The sequence below is a fragment of the Pinus tabuliformis genome, chromosome Q (assembly GCF_031772625.1).
Source record: "Pinus tabuliformis cultivar Carrire ecotype Pingquan chromosome Q, CPIR1, whole genome shotgun sequence".
Lineage (NCBI taxonomy): Eukaryota > Viridiplantae > Streptophyta > Pinopsida > Pinales > Pinaceae > Pinus > Pinus tabuliformis.
In genome coordinates, this window is record NC_142296.1 from 1,057,175,855 (window position 1) to 1,057,194,479 (window position 18,625).

At 34.8% G+C, this 18,625-nt stretch overlaps 1 protein-coding gene and 1 pseudogene across 1 annotated transcript; one reads left to right on the forward strand and one right to left on the reverse strand.

The window, feature by feature from the left end:
- Positions 1 to 376: 376 nt before the first annotated feature.
- On the forward strand, positions 377 to 6,011 carry LOC149223153 (uncharacterized). The gene is made up of 9 exons (XM_089387800.1): positions 377 to 478; positions 861 to 1,215; positions 2,266 to 2,417; positions 2,514 to 2,579; positions 3,727 to 3,782; positions 3,875 to 3,998; positions 4,089 to 4,220; positions 4,553 to 4,744; positions 4,848 to 6,011. The coding sequence occupies exons 1-9, from the start codon at positions 377 to 379 to the stop codon at positions 6,009 to 6,011; spliced, it is 2,343 nt and encodes a 780-aa protein (XP_089243926.1).
- Positions 6,012 to 7,271: 1,260 nt separating this feature from the next.
- LOC149223154 (receptor kinase-like protein Xa21 pseudogene) lies at positions 7,272 to 14,385 on the reverse strand (annotated as a pseudogene).
- Positions 14,386 to 18,625: the final 4,240 nt, after the last annotated feature.

The window sequence follows — 18,625 nt, forward strand, 5'->3', positions numbered from 1 at the left end:
AGAGATTACCCGCTCGAAACCCTTCGCAGACAGTAGTGATGGCTTCGCTGGAGTTTCGATTTCCTTGGCATCTTCTGAATTTTCTATAGTTATCTGTAGACAAATTTCCTGGCTGCCTGCTCAGTTTGAAAATCCCAATTTAGTGTGGATAGACCTTTTCAATTTTCTGTCCGAGTGCAAAGATCTGCGGGCCCTGAGCAGAATTTTGGATTCCCTCAAATCTGAGGGTTTTGTTTTGCCATTCAGTACCCGCAAACAACTTTTCTCTCAGTTGCTCCGCTGAGCCCTTAACGCCAATTCCGTTGTCGAGGCCCAGAGTTTGGTGGATTACGCCAAATGCATTGTAGATTTCAGTTTTCATGCCCTTAGGGAAGCAATGTTCGAATTAGGGTTTGGCAAATCCTCGAATGAGAAGATGCTTTATGTTGTGGAGGAGAAGATTTGCAGCTCCATTTTTGATCAAGATCGTCTTTTAGAGGTATTTAATTTACCTCATTTAAGGTTTAGGATTGAATTTTAAAGTTCAGTAGAGATCGACCAGGTTCGTGATACATATCTTAGAATTTAAACTGCAACGATAGGTTGGGGTTCATGATTTCGATTTTAAGGATCCATTAACATTGTGTTTAGAGTATAAATGATGTATTTTAAACTGCATATCTGACTTAGGAGTCTAGGGTTTAGACTTGAGAACGCCAACATCAAACGACTCTATTCTAGAGTGCAGGTTTTAGATTTTATAATTCGAAGGTAGCCGAGTTTTAACGTTTAGGATTTATTATTAAAAATGGGGGTTTAGGGTTTAGCGTTTAACGTTTATGTTCAGAAGTTAATGGCTATTTCATTTTGGTGATTTTTAGTATGTGCTGGAGAAAGAGGCAAATGAGCAGGAGGAAGCTTTGATGAAGTATAGACTAGCAATTTATCTTGGAAATGGATTGCAATCTAAAGATTCAGAGACCGGGTTGTTGGCACTTAAATTGGCATGCTCCTGCTGCTTCAATTCCAGACTCATTTTTTTCAGGCTTCTACCTATATTTGAGACGACACTCTATCATGAGGATTGTTCCATGCCTGAATATGTGCTGGCATGTCTGATGGATTTGATCTTTATCCACCATTCAACTATTCGTTTACAAACTGTCTTCCATTTTATTTCCCCCTTCCTGTATGCTCCAACACCTACCCTTCAGCTTGCGGCTGTTATTGGTTGCGGTAAGTTCTGTTCATATGTGTCTAGAATACATTTGTTTTGATGCCACATTTTTGTGCCTCTTTCTTCTACATACTTATTTTGTTTTTTTGGGTTTGATAGCCTAGGTATAGGACCTGCTTTGGCATCCTACTTGTTTTTATACTGATGTGCTTTTAAAGTCTGATTTACCTGCTTTTATGTTCATTGGTTTCAGATTAATAAAATTATCAAATCTTATCTTTTTCCTCACGTTAGAATTTTGGTGAATTTCATTTAGTTATAATTTTGATGAAATTGATAGTGTTCATAATATTTCCAGGGCGCCTTCTCCTGTATGATTGCTTCCCAGATGAAACAGAGTGCTTATTGAGTATAATGCTTCAGCGCCATGTTTATATGCTCCCGAATTACTGTTCCCTGTGAGTATCTCCACTCTTAATTGAGAGCCACAAGAAATTGTTTGTCAACTTTGGATTCCTATCTGAGTGAAATCTGTTATGCATCAGCACAAGTGCTAAGAATGAAGAGTAGACTGACAAAATAGTCAGCCTGCAAGCATGGAACAATTTCAACCAGTAGGTTTTTACTATTTCATTCATTTGACAGCTTGAGAATGGGCACCATACTGTAATCGGTAATAGGGCCTTGGAAGGGTATTAAAGGTGACAGATGCCACAACCAAGTATACTGATAAAATCCTTGATGTATCTTGGGGCACTGTGTACATTATCTGTATCTTCATATAGGTACAAAGGATTGCATTTGCACCATTTTCAAATTGTTTTATATTTTAGACCCGGTGCCATCTGAGAAATGGACCAAGCTGAGTATCATGATGTATATTTTGTATAACTACGATACATTTGGTGTGGTACTGGCTCTCTTTCCCAAGGGTAATAATCAAATTGTAAATCTCTCCTTGCAGAAAGTTTAAAGCCCTAGTTGCCCTTACGTTGCACACAGATAGGGCACTCCTCAGACAATTTAATTACCTACACCAACATGACAATTCCAATCCAAGGGTCTCTTTGAGCCGTTCAATATTTTAACATATTAAATTGTGCAATCAGATTACGAAGAATCTCGCTTACTTCATATATATTTCCCTCTCCCCTGTATTTCAAACCCATCAAAGTTTTATTTTGCGATTGAAGCGCTCCTGAGTATTTGTGCTTCTGCTTTGAATCCCAATGGTCTTCAGTTCGGAACAGAGAACGTTCATGTCAGATCAGGACATCCAGATCCCCAGCTTTGGTAAGTTCATGGGCCTCCTCTTTCTGGAATTAGGCATCGATTAATGAAATTTTCTGATTTCTAGATGTACTCGCTGGTTCTGAAGATATGTATTGGTTGCCCTAAGTTTAGAGGTGCCTTAGGTTATTCGGTAATCAAGGATATGCAAACCAGTCCTCTGAGGAAGGGTTAGGATTTGCTTAGCCTTCAGGGCAAGGGTGTGCTGTCCTTTTATTCTCACCACCTGGGGGCCTTTGTTGGTTACTTTTGTGACCGTTGATTTCAAGGCTTTTTTTGGGTCACTGAGATTGCTATGATTGAATTTGTAAATGTTAAAATTCACGATGGAATTCTTGTAAGTGATGATATAGACCACCTAATCCAGGGTACAATGGGTTCCTAATAATCACCAGGTTATGTTTGATCTCTCAATTGCACCATCCCAATATCAGAATTATTACTGATGCCTTAGCTAACGACGACTTTATCTGGGTATGGATATAGTAAGCTTCAGCATGTGTGGTCCTTTTTGGCGATATTTCTTTTTTCAGACAGGATTTTATGCCCCGTAGCTTTTATTCTATTTATAATCTTTAGTTTAAAAATTGTGAACAGAGATCAAATCAGGGTTTATGTAATTCACATTTCACTTCAGTGTAAGCGGTTGTATGCTGTATGAATTCCTGGGATCTGATTACATTCTCAGTATTATATGACAACCTTTTGGCTCACAAGAGTGAAATAGCTCTGAATTTTGGTTTATAAGTGATTGGAGAAACATGACCGAATTCCTTTAAATTCCAGAAGGATTACATTTGGGCTAGACTATGTTAGGCATTGAAAGTGGCCCAGTTTTGGGGTCTTCTAAGATGAACCATGCATCACAATCACTTTTGTTTTGCCAAGCTGCGGCAACAGGGGCTCTTTCCATAAAAATAAGATAGTGCTTAAATTTTGTCCCAACCGTTTATTGGTACTGTGGAAGACTAGATCTTTGGTGCGTCGCCTGACACACCATTGCATTCAACATTGAACAATGATCTCATTGGTTGTTCAGCTGAAATTTCTATTTTTTGAAATTGCTTACTTTATAACATGTTTTTAAAGGCAACACAACATGTTGCAACTTACATGACAAGTAATGTCCAACTCTGGGACATGCAAGGACAATGGGTTTAAATTTCTATTTACAATTGTGCATCAATTACATATAAATAATGACTTAACTTACGCCCAAATATGTTATAACCAAAATATAACAAGGGAGTCCTACTAAGATTATGCTGGATATGTTACAGTTGGAGAGTCTTCCTGCAACGGTAGCAGGGGTCTGGTCTGATGATCCTACCATGCAGTTAGAAGCACCAACTCAATTCAGGAAGCTTCTCTCTGTTGGTAATAGTCTTGAGTATATGTATCTTTATTACCATTTTCTTTTGTCTTTAGGAAATGGCCATCTGAAAAAATATATGTGACAGAAGGAAGTCCTCCAATTGAGGAAGTTATCGCTGTGGGTGTGGTCCCTCGACTTGTAGAGTTTCTTGCAAGGGATGATTTCCCTCAGCTTCAGGTATGATCTGTTTTTCAGTTGAGATTCTAAGTATTGAATTGACATTATATTGTGGTAATCTAATATCGTTTTAATTTGGTCATATTATAGTTTGAGGCAGCCTGGGCTTTAACAAATATTGCGTCCGGAACCTCAGAGCATACCAGAGTTGTGATTGATCATGGAGCTGTGCCCAAGTTTGTGCAACTTCTTAGTGTTGCCAGTGATGATTTCAGAGAACAGGTTGCATTTTGGAGACCTTTCCATCCATTTATGTTACTTAGAAATATTTTTGAAATTTTCCATCTCTATGTTCAATGTGCTTTCTTTACAGGTCTAAGGGTTCTTTTGAACTAATTGAGATAGTAATGTTCGTTTCATTGTAAGGACCATGTATTACAAAACGTAATGTCGGTGATGTAAATTTATTAAGCTCCATGGTGTGGTTTTCCTCTCACAATTTTAATTTGTTTGATGGACAATAGGTTTTAGGTTTTGAAGGTCTATTGAGGAGTGGTATTTGCAGTCTCTGCTCTGGACATGGAATGAACTATTCAATTGACGTGGGTGTTTAGAGGGAAAAAAAAGTTATGGCTGAACTGGAGCATTTGCTGCTAGAAGCAGCTGGTCGAACATCTACCAATGATGGAAAGAAAAACCGAAATCCTGTGAAAGGGAGACTGGAAGATTCTGATTCAGATGATGGCAGTGACTCGAAATACATTGATGACGATGATTCAGATGATGCTGGGACAACAAATAGGAAGGCTTCTGGATCAAGAATGCCCCTGAAAAATAGATTTGATTATGGTGACAAGGATGATGATGACAGGGGTTGTTGTGATGATTCCGATAGCGAATTATCGATAGGAAGTGATTTATACAAAGATGATGAAGATAGGGAGAAACTTTGAAGATATTAAAAGCATAACAATAAGGAGATCAAAACTTTCCAAGTGGTTTATGGAACCATTCTTTGAGAATATCATTGTGGGTTGCTTTGTAAGAATTGGGATAGGAATGTCTAGGTCAGGACAAAGTACTTACCGTCTTTGCATGGTAAAAAATGTTGATATGACAGACCATGATAAACAATACAAGTTTGAGAACCACACCACATACAAGTATTTGAATTGTTTCTGGGGTAGCAAGAGCAATGCAACAAGATGGCAGATGTCCAGGGTGTCTGATTCACCTCCACTTGAGAAAGAGTTTTCAGATTGGGAACGGGAAGTAGAACGCAGTGGTGGTCAGATGATTAGTCGAGCAGAAGTTGAGGAAAAAATAAATGTGCTAAAAAAGATGAATCAATTTGTGTATTCTGCAGAAACTGTAAAACAAATGTTGCACGAAAAGAAGTTGGCTTCCAAAAGGCCATCGAATGTGGCTGCTGAAAAGGACAGGGTTAGAAGAGAGATGGAGCTAGTGGAGAGCAGGCATGATTATTCAAAAGTTGAGAGAATTAAAGTGAGATTGAAGGAACTAGAAGTCCTTTCTCTTCAGAGCAAAAGCAAGGATGCAAAAGCCTTGATGCTAATAGAAATGAATAAGAAAAACAAGGCTGAAAATTTCAAGAACGCTTTTGAGATCAAGCCTCTAAACCTTAATCTTAAAGCAGGTGAAGCAGGGTATGATCCTTTAAGTCGGCGTTGGACTCAATCTCAAAATTATTATGATACAAAGGCGAAGGTTGCTGAAGACAACACTGATGCGAACAAAGAGGCAGATGCAGCCAAAGTAGAGGAAGCCATAACAATAGAAACTATTGAGGATGATGGAAAGCTTGTCGACACTGATGCTCCTATATCAGAAGATGCAAGGGTGTATTCTTTGCATGATTTTGAACTTCCAATTTCACTTGCTGGACTGCAGAAGTATGGGGGTGCTCAAGGGGCCCCTTTAGTTTTTATGGCTAGAAAGCAGAAGATTGAGTCAACTTGTGGAGTGCAAGTTCCTAGTAATGATGGAAGGGGGCATCATCTGACATTAACTGTGAATGATTACAAGCGTAGAAGAGGCCTACTGTTAAAATAAATAATGATATTTTCTCTGCTTGTTGGTTTCCCCATTTAATTTTTATATGAAAGATTCAAAAATTTCCTTTTGGGATTGCCAGAAACATATGCAGAAAAGCCTTAAAGTGAACATTTTTGTAAATTGTTTCAAATTCTATATGTAGTGTGGCAGTATAGGCACTTTAAAACACAACTGCAATAACCTAGTCAACCAAGGATTGTCTTTTAACAGTAGCAACATCATGGATTGTTGGCAGGCATGAAATCAGTAATGTGTTAGAAATATAGGCTATATTTTCTTGACATCTAAAGTTCAGGGTGTTTTTTTTCCCAACCATTCTGCTAAAAAATGGTATATAATGTTCCAAAAGGATTCCTTTCCTCTAAGTAACACTATTCCACTGTAAGTTATCATGCAGTTGGTGAAACATGGCATTTTATGTTGTTTGAGATTGATGTTGAGTGATGCCTTTTTCTAAATTATTGTTGAAATATGTATTGTTTTTCATATTCATGTAATAAATGCTATGTTTTATTAATTTCTGTTGTTGTAGTATAGTTTTCTTAAATTCTTTTAGAGTTGTGGTTGTTTTGTTGTGCTTAGTTGTTTATTCTTGCTTTCGATTGATTGCAATTCTATCTAATAAGCAACTATCTTTTACATGGTAAAAACGTTTGGCTGAATCAAGGAAAACATTCGAAAATCTGGAAGAACTTTGGTATAGCCAAATAATTCGGTTCAGTTGGGATTCGTATAGTCAATCTGTTGTTTGTCCAAAACTAAACCAAACCAAATCCAATTTTAACCCAAAAAAATCATCTTCCCAAGAAACCCCAAAGAATTCTTAAGAAAATGCATTTTAACTTTCAAGCCACCAATGAATATGATATTTGCCCATTTCTTCTCCTTGTCCTATCAATGCCTGTCACTACTCCCTCATTTAGGAAATAGCCATGGGAGATTTCAGGAGACTATGTTGCTGCTGATGCCTAGAGAGGTTTGTCTATTCTGTTCATGTGTGAAGTCTCGAGGAGACTGCATTTGTAGTTGGGAAACTGTTACCTGCACCTTAAAGGCCTGCTTAGACCTTCATAAACAAAGTTACACTCAAATGAAGCATGCCAACTGAGCCAACATACTAAATAAGTAGATTCCACTAGGTATTTAGTCATATATTCTCTGTTTGCTATGTGCTTATTTAATTTTTATTTTTCAACTTGAAAGGGTGTACCTAATTTCTGTGCATATCCTTCTTACTTCCAAAGCACCTAGAACAGGTTACATGACCTGCATTATCAAAAGTAGAATCACAACGCATGCAAACAAATACATACGCCCACCAAGCACAAGAAAATAGTGTGATGGCTATCAACTTTTAAAAATCAAACTTGTAATAATCTCAATAATAAATCTAATGTTCTTTAGAGAAGACCTGCTACTTTTTGTTGGGTTTCGTACAATTTATTGTGTATGATAAGGAAATAAATTTTCGTGAAGGGATTGCATCAGAAGGCTCAACGAACCTTTGAGCATTTTTGTAGGGGTTTATGTTATCCAATCATTAAAATTTTTGATAAAATTAGTCTGGACTATCCACATACCTATTTTTTTTCAATAAATTTGAAGAAGTTCATGTTTTTGCTTTAATAATATGTATACTCCTGAATTTTCTGAACTGTAGTTCAGTTTATTGTGTATGATAAGGAAATACACTTTCTTGAAGGGATTGCATCAGAAGGCTCAACGAACCTTTGAGCATTTTTGTAGGGGTTTATGTTATCCAATCATTAAAATTTTTGATAAAATTAGTCTGGACTATCCACATACCTATTTTTTTTCAATAAATTTGAAGAAGTTCATGTTTTTACTTTAATAATATGTATACTCCTGAATTTTCTGAACTGTAGTTCTGTGGGCCAATTGTTTTCTGTATTGTATGGTATCCACATTTGAATTTAGATTCTATCTTGATAACTATCATTTCTTAGTATGTTTTTATGAATATATTGCATTGTAAGTGTTCTTTCTCTTCTTACATTGGACAAGAGAATACGACTATCTTTGATAATGTGAAGTTGTTGAAGATGCAAAAATTCCCTTGCTTTACATGAGCCAACTTGACCTTCAATATAAATGTTGCTAAACACAATGAGAAGTTTCATGTTTCTTTAGAGAGCATCCCGAAAGGCTTGTGTAATTCCTGCATTGTTTTGGTTGATGCGTTGCTGAGGAATCATTGAGACTCATCATGGTTTGGTGGTCCAATCAGAACCTATTCAATACTCACCTTCATTGACTATATTAGTTGGACACAAACCCTGTCAAAACTCTCAAGCCAGTAGGGCTCGGGCACAATGTTAGTTCCTCAATACGGTTATCAAAGTTTGTCTTCAACATTACAATTGTCTTCACGCATCCATTTTCTAAATAAATCTATATTACATGCGCTTGAAGGACTAGCTTTGAAGTCTCTATTCTCCGGCAATGTTCAGGGCTAAGTTCATGTAGGCAATTCTATGTTGAAATTATACTTGCATACCGGAATCTTATATTGGCAATGTTCAGGACTAAGTTCATGTAGGCAATTCTATGTTGAAATTATACTTGCATACCGGAATCTTATATTGGCGGAAGACCGTTACTCAAATGTATGCCAAAAAGAGCACCCATTCTGACACACCACCTATGCAAAGGAAGAAGCCTCACAAGTGTTTGGGCTCCTTTTCTCTATCATGGCTGGGGAAGTAGCCAAGAGTAAATATCTCTGCAGGCATGAAGTCCAATAAAAAAAATGTATAAGACATATTTGACAAACAAACAATTGCATCTAAAATGAAAAATATGTTCCCGGCCTTTCAGAAAATGTGGAGTCTAGCAGAATGTGAGGCCAACACTATCATCGAAATTCCAACCAGATATGAATCTTTCAGTCTTATGGTATTATGGGAAAATAACATCACTGATATATGAACTATATATCAAGCTTTCAATCCCAAAATATAAGTGTTGGATGCTTCACTGCAAAGCCTAGAAGCCTTCTTTCAAATGTAACAACTGGATGATGCACGGAAGTTGATGCTAATAGAAGTCCGTATGGAGCGACCAACCCTTAACATGGTGGTGGGATCTTGTACAAGAAGCCTTCTTTCAAATTTAATAACTGAATGATGCACAAAAGTTGATGCTAAAAGAAGTCAGTATGGAGCGACCAACCCTTAACATGGCGGTGGGCTCTTGTACGAGACTTAGTCAACTCAAATTCACCTCCTACACAAACTTTGATATGGTTCAAGCAAGAAATGCAAGATAGGTTATACCTGAAGGGGAAAGCAGAGGAAATCATGAAGCAATGGATTCACGTAAGGCAAGTACGTGGTCAAAGGCATCAAACAATATTTTTGATGGCTTCAAGTCCATGGTGATCAACTTGGAAGTTCCTCGACTCACTTCTTAGAGGACTCTCAACCAAAATATCCAAAGAAAAATGGACCTGCTTAGTATAAATGCTTTGGAGAATTCTTTACAAGTAGCTTTCGAGTTTGAGGCCAAAGCTTCGGAAGAAAATGTACTAAGCCTCCACCAACTAAAGCAAGGTTCTCGAAGCCTTATCTTTTAGAACTGTCTCTATTAGTAACTCAGAGCAGCCTTTAAATCAGGGAAATGATTACACAATAGATAAAATTGGCCAGCACTTATCAAAAATTCCATCCAGCCAGATAGTCGATGCTCAATCCTACTTTATATTTTCCAAGGACAACCAATAACTCCACGAGGATAACATGATCCCTATTTAGCAAATACACTGGCTGCCCGCTCAAATGGCTGGTACCTATAATCATAGCCCTATGGATAAAAACTGATGACTACGAGTTACATTGGCTCTATATATTGATGACAGTTTCTTTAGCTTTGCCAACAATCTTTGTACTCTAGTATAGACTAAATGGACACTGGAATTTCCATTATCCAGAAGATGGAATCTTACCCAAGGCATTCACAAAATTCGTTGCCAACCCACAACTGGTTGAAAATAATCTCCATCATCATAATAAACTTTATGCCCATAATATGCACAAATGGTAACACATGATACATCTCCCAAACCAATGGAGTCCAACTAAATTCTAATCCAAGATCTTCCATTCTCAGCACTTTATACATAAAAAAACTTGTATGTAATCGGCCTCTCTTTGCACTTTTTGGGGCAATTGCTAGTTATATTAAGTTACTTGAAAAATCGGTCTCCTACAATGTATTTTAGGTATCAGAGGATGGAAACGGTTATTTCCATTGATTGAGGAATCATTTAGGCAATTTCAGTCTTGTAGAAAAGATTTGTGTTGGTTCAGCCTGGGCTCGAAACTTTTTCGTTGTCATCTAATTAATGAATGCATTAGGTTGACCATAACAAAATATCCGTTTTCAGAATACACATTATCGTCCACCCTTGCTTTCAACAATGCCCATTCACATTTCGTTATTCTTCCCCACTCTATGCCTTACCACTCTATGCCTTACGGCGTTTCCTTTGCAACATAAGGTGAAAATGCTAGTTTAATCATTTCCGATCATTCCATCGCTTGTTTGTCCTTTCCCACAAGTGAAAATGTTCAGCAAATTCAAAACCTCAATATTTCTTATAAAACTATTTCGAAATCTCAATATTTCTTACAAAAATATCAATATCCCACCTAATTATTTCTTACAAAAATCCTCATAAGCTGAGAAAAAAAATATCAATATTTCACATAAATATTTTTTACAAAAATCGTCATAAACTGAGGAAAAAATTATCAATATCTCTCGAAGAAAAAATTATATATATTTTAATTAATTATAAATGTTAGACCATTCAAAAGCAACTATTCAAAAGTAAAAATTATATAATTAATTATAAATGTTAGAGTATTCAAAACCAACTACTCAAATGTCCTGTCAAATTTGAAAATAAAAAATTACATAAATTTTACAATTTAATCAATTATTTACCCTTAACAATTGATGGAGTATCCACACAAAACCCACCTATCCAATGTATTTTTAGAAGGTCTTTTGACAATACACTCTTTAATTCAATAATAATAAATTTTCATTTCAAAACTGAATTAAAAGCAAAAATTAAAAATGAACTATTTTATTTTATTTTATTGCACAAAGTAAGTTATATTTAATTTGCCTATTTTCTTTAAAATTTTGAATATTTATTATTTTTTTCAAACGAGTCAAAAAATTTAAATTCAAAATTAACCATTTTCTTGAAACAATCAAATTTCCATAAAAAAATAATTAAAATGGATAACCTATTTTTTAGGTGAAGGTATATCTAATTTATTTAACCTTTTTAAAAAGTGGATAACTTATTGTTTAGGTGAAGATATATGTAATTTATTTAACCTTTTTGAAATTCTAATGATTTGATTTTTTTCAAATGAGTCAAAAATTTTAAAAGCAATATTTCCATCAATTATCAACTACATTGTAAAATAATTATTTACAAATATCCTCTCAAAGTTGAGAAGAAAATTATGGAAATTTCTATCAAAGTTGAGAAGAAAAATTATATGAATTTTATATTTTAATTAATTATTTTTATCTTATGATAAAAGGAATGCCAACTAAAAATGTTAGACTTTTCAAAACCATTTGCTCAAAATTTATACGAATTTTATTTTTTACTTAATTATTTGTCCTTGATAATAGGAAGTGTAAGTTACAAAATCATTACTCAACTATTAAATTTAGTAAGGGTGAAAACTAAGAGATATATACTTGTCATATCATTAAATTAAAATAATTCTACAAATATGAGTTGTGGAAATTTTAAAGAAAATTACAATTTATAGATAAACTCCAATCTTAAAACATTATCAAGTATCACTCATTTTATATTATTATGAAGAGCACATTATATTAAATAATTATAGAAATACAAAATATTTACAATATTTATTAAATTCCATAGATGTATATATTCTTTAATGAATACTTGAGATTACTTTCAACTCTTTTTTTCCAATTTCAATAATAAAAACAACAAATTTTAAATAAATTTAAATATAATTAAAATTCTTAAAGTTTATGATTAATACAATATTTAATAAATAATAAATCTAAGTGCCCATAGCATATAAGAACCATTACAATGGGAAGCCAATTATGGATGAGAATCCTTTACTATGAGAAGTTGAATATCTACACAGGAAGACAAGAAGCCTTGAAAGGGCGTGACATTTCTTAAAAACTTGTGCAATAATGTATGGGAATAAAAAAAATTGCAAATAACTTTCCTATAATATAATTGAAAGGGGAGAAATTATTCAAATATATAATAAATCATAGCTTCATAATATTATTTTGCATATTTTTCAACATAATTTATAGATAAGAATTGTATAATAAAGTTTAACCTTAGTTTTAATGGTGATTAGTAATTTGATTTATTTAAAAACAAAAATATCATATTTAAAATAAGAATTCAATGTTTAAATTATTTTTTATTACAGTTAAATATTTTAAATCAAATAAATTACATATTTAAAGAGTAATATTGTCATTTATCATTCATCACTTTCAATTATATATAAAATTAAAATAAAAATTACATTCAAATGCTATTTGAACATTTAAATTTTGGTTGAAAATATAAATAAATTATTTATAATTGAATTTTAAATAAAAAATCATTAGCTAATATTGTAAAGAGAGAATGTAATTTTTTTTTTGTAATTTATTTTATTTTATTGATATGAGTACTGACATCATGGATGATGATGAGGATGAATTGCATCAAAATACAAATCTTCATGAAGGTAATAAAATATTTCTAAGACATTTAACTTAGACTTAAAACTAATATCAACAAATTAAACTTCAACATAGTTCACAAAATCAATTCATTAAGCTAAAATATATGTTTATAAGCGATAGGTGATTCTTTTAAGAATCGTGTCCTTTCTTTTAAACAATTAAAAATATTGACATTATGAATGGCTAATAAAATATACAAAACTTAGATTTGTCATTCACATAATATGGTGCTACAAAAAGTGTCTATTTTTTAATTTGACACCAATTACAAATAGATATAAATGCTAATAGAAGCTTATCTCAACCGCTAGAAGTTCAAAAGAAGTTGTCATTATACAAACAATGGAAAGTCTACTTAAATCTTCTAGTATTGCAATTTTCACAAACTAAAATGTAGAAGAACCTTGGGCATTTGATGAAAGCATATCATTCCATGTGTCATTTTCATTGCTAACCAAGTTGACCATGCTTTGTCTCATCCTCCTAGAAGTGAATGCATTTCCCCCCAAATCATTTTTGAGGCTTTCCAATACGATTACCACATCTCTCATAGTTGGTCGTTCATTAGGTGAATCTTTTGAACAAATCAAACCAACTTGTAGCAAAGAAAGTAGGCATTTGTATGCCCTATTTTCCTCAAATTCATCTCCATCCACCTCATTTAAAAGTTGGTGGTCAATTACCTCCTTCACTCTATTTGGAAAGGCTAGGCTCACCCACTTGCGAATGTTAAGGTCTCCAGAAAACATGTCACTGGTCGGTCGTTTCCTTGTAAGAATTTCCAATAACAAAATGCCATAGCTGTAAATATCTCCTTTGGTAGACATTGACTCACCTAATCCAGACTCTGCATTAAAGATAACCTTCATCAAATTTTACTCAACCAATCCATACAAAATTGTTGATGAGAATAGGCTAGTACAAATCTAGCATTCTAAAATGACATACCTAGTGCAACATAGCCCACAGTGCCTTTTAAAGAAAGTGTTGAAGTAAGTGGCTTAGTAGCGGCTTCATTGATCAATCTTGCAATACCAAAATCAGCTACATTCCTTAACATTTTTTGATCTAGAAGCACATTGTTGGGGTTTAAATCACAATGCACTACTTGCACAATAGAATCGTGATGAAGATATTCGAATGCATGGGCCACATCTATTGCAATGTTCAATTGTGTTGTTAGTCCCATCTGACAGTCATAATCAGCATTTTTATCATCTTTATTGAGATACAAATGCTCCTCCAAGCTTCCATTAGGCATAAATTCAAACATCAAAGCTTTGAAATCAGGGTTGGAACATGAGGTTATGATCCTCACCAGATTTCGATGTCGAACCTTTTGCAGGACACTGCATTCTACTGTAAAACCATTTTCAGCCATGTCATTTTGCAAATGGAAAACTTTCACAGCAACAACGGTGCCATCTCTCAGAGTCCCTTTATAGACTGAACCAGAATTCCCAGCTCCCAACAAGTTTGCCTCAGCAAATCCATTAGTTCTTATTTGAAGCTGTTGATACGAGATCCTTTTGTGCTCTAGCTTTTGCAAAATGGAATTTGAGGAATCAAAGTTTTGCATAGACATATTCCCTTTCCGAAGGAATCTCTGAAGTAGACAACATAGCATAAAAGTAATTGCTCCACTCAATGGCAATAATATTATTTTGACAAGTGCAGAATGACTGCTTGGAGTTTTACATGCAAGTAAGTGGAATTCTTTTGGTCCGCAAAGGCTAGGATTTCCAATTAAAGACACAACAACCTTTCTGTTTGCAAAAATCCCTCCTTCTGGAACTTCCCCTATGAGGTAGTTGAAAGACAAATTCAAACTTTGAAGCATTTTTAAGTTTTGGAGAGGAACAACTGGTATTGGACCTGATAAGGAGTTGGAAGAGAGATCTAGGTTTGCAAGACTCTGTAAATTTCCGAGTGAGTCTGGAATAGGCCCTTGGATGGAATTTTGAGATAAGTTCAATAATTGTAGTTCACTACAACCTCCAATTGCAAGGGGAATTGTCCCGGTTAGTTGATTGACAGAAATGTCTATAGCTTGAGCCATTGTAATTTTACCAATCTCCATGGGTAAGGAACCTTCTAATAAATTCCATGACAAATTCAAATAGAATTGGAGATGAGAAAGTTTTGCAATTTCATGTGGTATACTTCCTCTGAGCCTATTGTGAGACAAATCGAGCAATTCCAAATTTGTACAATCTAGTAAGTTGGAAGGTATGGTTCCGGATAAATTGTTATGATGAAGATGTAGTCTTCTTAGTTGTTTGAGGGGTGCAAGGGAATTTGGAATATTTCCAGAGAGAATATTTCCACTAATGTCCAAGAGACCAAGGTTTTGTAAACTTTCAAAGTCATTAGGGATGCTTCCTTCTAATCTGTTGTTACTTAAAGACAATCTTTCTATTTTTTCAAGCGTTCCTATATGTGGAATGGTACCATTTAAAAGATTTCCACTTAAATCTAGAAAGGATAGGCTACTAAGATTGCCTATATGTGGAGGGATGTTTCCTTGTATGCCATTGTTTGATAATGACAAGTGAGACAAATTGGTAGAAAGTCTTCCTATGTCAGGGGGCAAAACAGCACCTAGTTTATTGTTATGCAATTTTAGTGACTGTAGGTGAGAGCAATTGGTAAGAAATACAAGAAAGAGTATGTTTGTAGTGTTTCCACTATCAAGTTGATTAGAGTGCAAGTATAATTTTTCCAACAGGGATAACTTACCGAACTCTATAGGGACACTCCCACTCAAATTGTTATAACTTAAATCTAGTTCTATGAGTTTGGAACAATTTCCAACAGAATCTGGAATATTTCCACTAAATTGATTTCCCCACAAATAAAGCATACTCAAATTATGCAATTTTGAAAAAGATGCAGGAATGGATCCTACCAAATTATTTTCATATAGCATAAGCATTTGTAAGTTGATGAGCAGCCCGAATTCTTGTGGAATGCTACCCTTGAGATCGTTGGTTGCCATATCTAAGTAAGTCAAAGTGGATAGATTGGAAAACACAAGGGGAATGGTGGCTGAAAATGCATTTTGACGAAGGTCGAGCGATTGCAAACGGGAGAGTAAACCCAACTGTGGCGGAATGGGATCGACGAGATAGTTCATTTCAATACCCAAGTCAGTCAAGGTAGAAAGATTACCGAAGGAAGAGGGAATGGTACCTATGAGGCTGTTCCTGTTAGAAATCTGCAGTTTCTAAATCATAATGTGACCCGGTTAAAAGCATTAAAGCATTAAAGCGTTAAAAGCATTAAAGCATTAAAGCACTAAAGCAGTTTCTAATCTAAAGTATTAGATCTTAAGCGTTGAATTGGTATATGATGGACGTACCAGATTAGAGTTAAATAATATATAAAGGATTGGGTCCTCTCTCTCCCACACAGAAGAGTTGCATTCTTCTCCATCAAGAAGCACATAAAGGAAGTGAGGGCAAGAGGAGAGAAACCGAATTCTGAAGAAGAGGAGCAGTCAGAAGACAGAAGATGGCAGCCATTACATCTTCCGTTGTTAGTCAAGGTATGTCATCTTAAGCAACATATTAAGTTCTGAATGTGAAATATTTGGTATTGATAATCTTGGGCTGTTAGTAGCTATATTTTACATTTGGTATCAGAGCAAATCAATAACTGAATATTTCCTATAATTGCAATTGAGCTTTACTCATGATGTTAATCAAATCCGTAAGCGCCCTTACTCGCTCAGCATCGTTTCGATTTTCAAGCTCAATTCTTGCCTTCAAAATCCGAGCCATGTAATTGCGCTGCCGGTGTCAAAACGCCATCCTTTAGGCTTTCGCCTGTAATGGGATCCTTCAGTCCGCCTTTGGCAAACTCGAACTTGTTTCTCCCATTATGCACGTGATGTCATATTTATGCATTAATTTTCAAGTATTTGCAAGTAGTAAGTATAATTGATGGCGCGGAGATGTATTAAAGCAAGACTTTTACACTGGTCAAGGTAAACTGATTTGGTTTGACGCCTGCTCTTTGCATTTCATAAAACAACTGCAAAGCCAATGGATTCGATCCTCTGACCTCTGAAATCCAACTAAAAAACGACCAAGAAATTAAAATTTCGTCTGCTTCACGGATACCCAATTCCATAAACATTCACATCTCCACTTGCGTTAGCTGTTCCTCTCATTAAATGTGTGATGCTGAACTCCCACCAACTTAAGGTTTATTATAATGTGTATATATTTCTTGGCTCACTATAATGGAAGAAACTTGTACTTTGCTGGCCAATAAATAGTAAGACGCGGTGGGGTTTCCCGATGGGCCATTGGATCTGGAGATTTTATTGAAAACATTACATGCGGTAGACCATTGGGCCTTGAGATTTTATTGAGTGCGTGGCATTGCGGATTCGATGTTTGGGGGCTTGGTCATATGGGACCAGATTGAGGCCTCCAATATTGGGTGTTTAGAAATGCATGATCTGAATATTTGAAGTATGAAATAAAGGGGTTTCAATTGGGTCTTTTCGTGCATCATTTACTGTTTTGGTAAAGTTTACTGGTGCAAAATAATGTGTTATAAATTATTTATGCACATCAGATTTATGATTTTGTTAATCACCAAAGTGGTCAAAATCAGAATGTTGTTTTGCATTAGGTATGTGTTATAAATTGCACGAGATTTATGATTTTGTTAATCACCAAAGTGGTCAAAATCAGAATAATCATTTAGTGCATAAGTGACATAATGATTATTGATAGAAATTGCTAGTTATAATAATACCAATTAAGAACTGGCGTCACTAATGACAGAACCTGAGAACTTACCCAAAGGAAAGTCTTGTTCTATAACTAGTTGACATGATGAGGTTTGATAGATATTTTGATTAAATAAATATTGATCATCCAAAGATGTCAGTTCTATTTAATTGAATATATTTATTACCTACTTATGTTTTGGTATTTAATTATGTTAAGTATAAGATAGTATCTACCCAAAGGAGTGCTATATTATACTATTATGTCTACATCTGAATCGCGTTAGTCATGAGCTTATAGTTATTTCATTTATGATTTGTAGGTTATCTATCTTTCGTATGTTTTGAATCAAATTTAGTTGAAGTTCCTATTAATACATGGTGGCTTGATACTGGTGCTACAACTCATGTTTCCAACAATATGCAGAGATTTCTTACGATCCGAACCATAAATCCAAATGAAGATCGTTTTCTCTTTATGGGAAACGGAATGAAATCTTCAATTGAAGGCATTGGGACTTATCGTCTAATTCTAGAAAGTGGATATGTATTAGACTTATACAGTACCCTTTATGTACCTTCATTATCTAGAAACCTTATTTCCGTAAGTAAGTTGGATAATTCTGGTTTTAGATGTATGTTTGGATCTGGCTGTTTTGATTTATATAAGAATACTGATAATGTTGGTTCTGGTATTCTAATTGATGGTTTATATAAATTGAAACTGAATGACACTTATGCGAATTCCTTGTTGAATGTAGTAAATAATGTTGGATGTAAACGTAGCAGGATGAATGAAAATTCTGCTTTCTTGTGGCATAAACGACTAGGTCATATATCCAAAGAAAGAATGATGAGATTAGTAAGTAATGAAATTTTGTCAAATTTGTACTTTAGTGATCTAGAATTATGTGTGGATTGTGTTAAAGGTAAACAAACCAAACATAATAAGAAAGGAGCCACTAGAAGCAGCCAGCTTCTTGAAATAATACACACTGATATTTGCGGACCTATGGACACTACAGCCTTTAATGGAGAAAAGTATTTCATCACTTTCATTGACGATTTTTCCCGTTATGGT